This window comes from Austrofundulus limnaeus, unplaced genomic scaffold, assembly GCF_001266775.1.
Source record: "Austrofundulus limnaeus strain Quisiro unplaced genomic scaffold, Austrofundulus_limnaeus-1.0 Scaffold613, whole genome shotgun sequence".
NCBI lineage: Eukaryota > Metazoa > Chordata > Actinopteri > Cyprinodontiformes > Rivulidae > Austrofundulus > Austrofundulus limnaeus.
In genome coordinates, this window is record NW_013953015.1 from 68,113 (window position 1) to 74,543 (window position 6,431).

At 40.1% G+C, this 6,431-nt stretch overlaps 1 protein-coding gene across 1 annotated transcript in view; it reads right to left on the reverse strand.

Moving 5' to 3' along the window:
- The window catches only part of si:ch211-132f19.7 (adenylate cyclase type 8), a gene marked incomplete in the record, with an annotated part of 42,190 nt that overhangs the window by 9,153 nt on the left and 26,606 nt on the right, over nucleotides 1-6,431 (reverse strand). Inside the window, 4 exon segments of the mRNA XM_014027075.1 lie at nucleotides 3,217-3,375; nucleotides 3,458-3,539; nucleotides 3,665-3,792; nucleotides 5,726-5,821. Of these exon segments, the coding sequence (XP_013882529.1) occupies nucleotides 3,217-3,375; nucleotides 3,458-3,539; nucleotides 3,665-3,792; nucleotides 5,726-5,821 (465 nt within the window).

Below are 6,431 nucleotides of genomic sequence, written 5' to 3' on the forward strand. Positions count from 1 at the left end.
CTCCTGGATCTCTGCTATGGTCCGCTCTCGGGGGGCAGGTTTGCGGCTCTTTCTGTGCTGGTGCCCCGGGGGGCTCCACATTTGGGGTCACTCTCAGGATTTTTGGCGCTGGTCTCCCTCATGTCTGCTTCAGGTCTTGGGGGTTGGGTCTTTGGGTCTCCACAGTCACTATTAAATAATCCATTGGATAAATCTTGTATTTACATGCATGTTCACAGCCGCACACAAGCTGGTATTCAGATTCTGGGGTTTCTGACGGTCATGGAGTGTGTATGTAAGTATAGATGTGGATATGTATATATGTATGCATGTGTGTACGTCTATCTGTATATGTATGTATGGGTAGTATGTGTATGTATGTATATATTTTAGCAAAGTTATAATTATTATAATGTACACCTGTTATTTGTTGTCACGGGGGAGAAGAGCAGTGAACTTAAACTTATCTGACTCATTTAATTTTATTTTTTTTCGTCCTGTGGGTTCTGAGAGAAAATTAATTAGAAGCTGAGTTTTTGATAAAAAATTATGAGATTGCTCTAAACATCTGTAAACCTGCAAAATGAGGGAAAATCTGTGTTCAWTTACAGACATTCTGTTCACGTGAGCAGTTGTCAGCACCTGTCATCGTCCAGACACACGATGGAGCGTGTTTGAACCAATCGCTTTTTTTGACACTGATCAGCTGACTGATTTAAATACATCTTAACATTCATGAGGTACTTTACATTGACTGTTTATGGTTGAGTGTGGGCGTGTAGAGGGTAGAACCTGAGGCGGGACCTTGGCACAAACTCTGACTTGTGTCTGTGATTTATAAATGAAAGGTGCGCAGAAACATGCGTACGCACGGTTTTATAAATCTGAAATTTTTTTGTTGGCGTAAGCCATTTCCGTCTTTTGGTCGTACGTTCACTTTTAGTATGGTTTCCACGCAATCCTTTATAAATCTGACCCCTGGTGACTAACTTCAAGAATATTCCACTTCTTTGCTTTAATAAACTCCTGGGTTGCTTTGGCTTTATGTTTTGTGTCATTGTCCATCTGTAGTATGAATCACTAACCAATCTGTCTGGTTGCATTTGTCTGGATCTGAGCACACAGTCTGGCTCTGAATAACTCAGAATTCATTGGGCTTCTTCTGTCCTGTTTCACATCATCAATAAATACTAGTGACCCAGTGCCACTGGCAGCCATGCATGTCCAAACCATCACTTCTCTGCTGTGTTTTACAGATGATGTGGTGCTTTGGATCATGAGCTGTACCACGCCTTCACCAGACTTTTCTCTTTCCATTACTCTGAAAGATGTTGATTTTAGTTTAGTTTTAGTTCACAGTTTCATTTGTCCAAAGAATGCTCTTTCAGAACTGTTTTTTTTAGATGTTTTTTTAGCAAAGTTCAATCTAGACCAAGTCAATCCTGGTCCTTGACGTCCGCAGCTCTGCATGTTGTACTTTTTTCCCTTTGCCAACACACCTGATTCAGTCAGTGAATTACCTCTTCCACGTTCTGCAGAAGCCTGAAAATCATCCATTCATTCAAATCAGGTGTGTTGGAGCAGAGCAACAAGTAAAACATGCAGGGCTGCGACCCTCGAGGACCAGGATTGACTATCCCTGATCTAGACTTTTTATTCTTCAGTCTTATGAGTGGCTTGCACCATGCAGTGAACTCTCTGTATTTATGTTCATGCAGTCTTCTCTTTATGGTAGATTTTGATATTAATACACCTACAAACCTACTGGAGAGTGTTGTTTACTTGGTTGGCTGTTATGAAGGGGTTTCTTTTCATCATGGAAATTATTCTGCGATCATCCATCATTGTTGTCTTTGGTGAGCATCCATGTGTTTTTTGCATTGAGTTCACCAGTACTTTTTCTTTCTCAGGATGACCAAACTGTAGATTTTTCCACTCTTAGTATTGTCACAATTCCTCAAAAGTTTTTTCTTCATGTTTTTACAGCTCATGGATGGTTTGTTTTACCTGCATGGAGAGCTCATTTGACCACGTTTTCTTCACAGCAAAATCTTCTAAATGCAAGCACCACACCTCAAATCAACACCTTCAATGACACAATGAAGGAATTGCTCATATCTGCCCATGAAATAGCATTTTAGTCAATTGTCCAATTACTTTTGGTCCATTTAAAAGGGACATGTCATGCAAAAACCACTTTTTTTTAACTGTTAAATTATAAATTGTTATGCACTTGGAGTCTCTAGTGGTGCAGAAAAGCTGAATTTAAACCTAAACCTCTTCAAAGCTGCATTTGGATTATGTGTGAGGTTTTACACTGATTGCTTGACTGGCTAAGCTTTTGACTCAATATCAGTGAAAATCTTTAAGGTACAGTACTTAATATATAATTATATCAGGAGCTAAACTTGGAACAAGTTGTGTTTTTTACCACAACAGCAGAGTGCAGACAGTTTTAGGTTTGATAAATCACACTGCAGACGCTAAATGATTATAATAATACATTAGTCTTATATAGCTCTTTTTGAGACCCTCAAAGACGCTTTACAATTTTCATGCATCATTCATTCACACACTGATGATAGTAAGCTACATTGTAGCCACAGCTGCCCTGGGGCAGACCGACAGAGGCGGGACTGCCATACGGCGCCACCGGACCCTCTGACCACCATCAGAAGGCAAGGTGGGTGAAGTGTCTTGCCCAAGGACACAATGACTGAGATGGCTGGATGAGGGATCGAGCCAGTGACCATCCGGTTCCAGGACGACTCCCCCACCCAATCCACCACGGCCGCACTTATATCTGCATTTCCTTCTCCCTATATTTTACATGTTCTTATAATTGTTATATATTCTACATGACCATGAAGGCACTCTGCATCTGCTAATTTACTCATATGAGACACAATCCAACCAGATCCCATTTGAGCTCGGAAGCAAAGCAGGGTTGGACCTGGTTAGTACTTAGATGGGAGACAGCACGGGAATACCAGGTTACCAGGAGTTAATAACAATAATAGGTCATAGGTCGCCTTCCATTAAGGATGATAATAAAATGTTTACTTTAAAGTTTATGTAAGAACAAAAACAAGACTGTGTCTCCAATGCTTAGGTACTAACACAAATACAAACTGAAAAAATACACAATTAACAGACCTAAAGCAGTTTAAAAGTTGGTAATAAACTGGGAAACTATGGGAGATACGTGTGGTGCACATGCCCAGGTTTGTCAGGTACCTCATCATTGGGGTCTCTTTCCAGGAAGTGCTGCGCCACATGAGTTGGCAAGATGTTGAGCAGCAGACACTCATTGTGTTCCCTCTGCTCCTTCATGTCCTCCACCTCCTTCCTTGCCTGCAGGCGCCACAGGAAGTCCAGCCGAGCCATCGCATCCAGCTACCAACGAAGAAGAAGCAGAGGCAGTGATGAGCTCAAACGTCATAAATRAAGAGACACGAGTCCGTTTCTAGGYCGTCACCTGTCTGCTGTTGTAGAGAACTGCCACCACGAACATCACCATGAGAAGCATACAGACCCCCCGCCTGCACAGGTGATGAGAGCTGACCCCACATCAGACCCGMAGAGGAAAAGGAAAACACACGTGAGGCAGGTGGCACTCTAAAGAMCCATCCTAGACCACCTAAGTGCAGTGCTCGGACCCCACAACACCTGAACGTATTTGTACCTGTGCGTCTCGATGACGTAAGTGTAGGAGATGGAAGCCAGCAGCAGGAATGTCAGCTGGAGCATGCAGCTCAGCCGTAGGAACAATGCACAGGTAACCATTGCAACGACGCAGCTCAGCACCATGAACTGTGAACAAGGGAGGTCAAAGGTTACCATCGCATGAGACTTGAGGAACGTCTCAATGAAAGGTTTCTACGCCAGGGTTTCTACGTTAAATACATTTAGTAAAAAAAACATAAATCAATATATTCAATGAGCCACGACAATTTTATGTTTACAGCTCTTTTTGTTTGTACTTTTACATATAGTTGATAAAACAAAAAAGGTGAAAATGATGAAAATGTACATTTATAAATATGGAATTTGCCAAATATTATAATTAGAATAATTGCTAGTCTTCTGTTTCTTTCCATGAAAACCAAAAATAATTTGTTTGTTAAATAATGAAAATTTAGTGTCAATATTATAAATGATAACATTTTTACATTCATTCTAAAATGTCTTTTTGATGACAATCCCAGAATAAATGACTGATTGTTTCTGGATGGGATGCTCTTTGCTAAAATTACAGTTGGAGATTACTGTTTTAATATATTCACCCACTTCGGATGTTATCATCCATTAAATGGACGTTATTAGMCATTATCAGTCCCATAGAATGGATTCAGATTGTCAGCTAGTTAATATGAGGCATAAAGCCACTAAGGTTAATTTTAGAGAAAAATGACATGGGCTACGATAAAGTAGACCAGACTCTRGCGGTRGCAGATTGTTGCATTCCAGCATWTATGGCACTGGTAAYCCACTAGGGGGCACTGTCGGGACAGTCTGAAGCCATTTTATGGGACTGATAACCACTAATAACAACCATTTAATGGACTGATAACATCCAAACTGGCTGATTCATTTCTTCATGTACTGATTAGTAGGATAAATTCTGTGTAACAGTTTAAAAGAAACATATTTTGTTATTTATCAAAAGTTTCTGATGAAACATCCACACATGTTTTGCACTGTCAATCAGGGACAAGGTTCTTCCAGTAGAAAATAGCTGAAGGTACAGAAATAACACATTTTGAATTAAAAGCCAGAAATATGGCAATATCCACCAAGCACCTTCCAGTCTAGTGGTGGCAGTAATGCACTTTAMTGAGTCTGCTAACCGCCAACAAAACCAAAGAAGAAGAGGTTTTTATRCTCTGGTGTACTGTATATAAGCCTCCTTTGGCTTTCTTCTCAAAAAAAMMAWTKSYTKSTKKWRKTTTWMYWWYMWTTTTWRSYKSSRMYKGKYCCMMCCYTYYKGRWKWTKSYKKTWWKRMSSMARRGSSSMRKKYSRWKRWKKWAWYCMMWRKKKYCCMAWTYYYCMRKTTTTTTGCACATTTGTAACCTGCACACTTGAACCCTTATGTCACTAGAGCCTTAAGAGGCCAGRCACCTGCCTATGTTAGGGACATGCTCTCCACAWAYGAWSCAGTCCRCTGCTTGCGCTCTCAGGRTCAAAATCTAGTAGCCGTTCCTCGAACACGCTATRGGACCCGTGGCRACCGGGCTTTTTCGTTTGCAGCCCCTAKCCTCTGGAATGCCCTTACCTTTGAGTTACGTTCCATCAATGATGTCGAATTTTTCAAAAAGGGCTTAAAAACCTATTTTCAAACAAGCTTTTAGTTAGACRTTTTGGCTAAAGTTGTTGAACCCAGGGCCTGTTGTGGTAGCTGAAGTTTTCTCTTGTCTTGGTCCAAATTCGATTTACATTTTTCTGTAAATGTAATATGTAAATGTAAATGGGTTGGTATTTTATTTTTACTGTTGTCTTTTTTTTTTCATTTGGCTCAATGTTGTTGCTGACACACCTTTTTTGAGTTGGAAATACTGGACGGCACCAAGATATTTTTATTGTATTGTTGTATTATGTATTTTGTATTGTACAGCACTTTATGAAGTTATTTCTAAGAAAAGTGCTTCATAAATAAAATTTACTTACTTACTTCAGCTGAATGCACACTTCAAGAAGGGCGTAAGGTGTAGGGTGAGTATTGGGACAGGGCCAATGAGTGCTCACCTCTGGGTGGGTGCAGATGTTGATGTTAGGCCAGGTGGAAGTGGGTGAAGCCAGCTTGGACCCCCCACCACTGGATTCTGACAAATCACACCACAGCTAGAAGGAGGGAGAGAAGAATGAAGGGATTAAAGAAAGGACAGAAAGAAAAGAAAAGGGAAAAAGAGAGAATGGGAAGGAAGGAAGGAAGGAAGGAAGGAAGAGATAGGTGGTAAAGGAAATAAGGAGGCAAAGAAGAAAAAAAGGAAGACAAAAAGAAAGAAAAAATATTAGGAAGGAAGGAAATATGAAGGAAAACATCAAAATGTTTCCAATTAGAATCATAGGTGTTCTTGTATAGGACACATTTTTTCTTAAAATCATAAATAGAGAAACTTCCCAGTTCAGGGAAAACATCTTATCTTTGTTAAAACATTAACGGCATAAATATGCATTAGAGGACCAGCACAACAGTGGGTATACAGCTATTTGAAAGATAGGAAACAGTTTGCACAAATAATTGATGTAAGATCTGAACTCCATAACATCACTTGTGGAGCACCTCAGGGTTCTGTACTTGGACCAAAGTTATTTATTTTATAATGTAAATGATTTAGTAAATGTGTCGGGACTTTTTAAATGTGCTCTGTTTTCAGATAATACTGCAGTTTTTGGTTTCGGTAAAGAATGAGTGTTGGAGATGATACAGACATCCATCCATCCATCCATC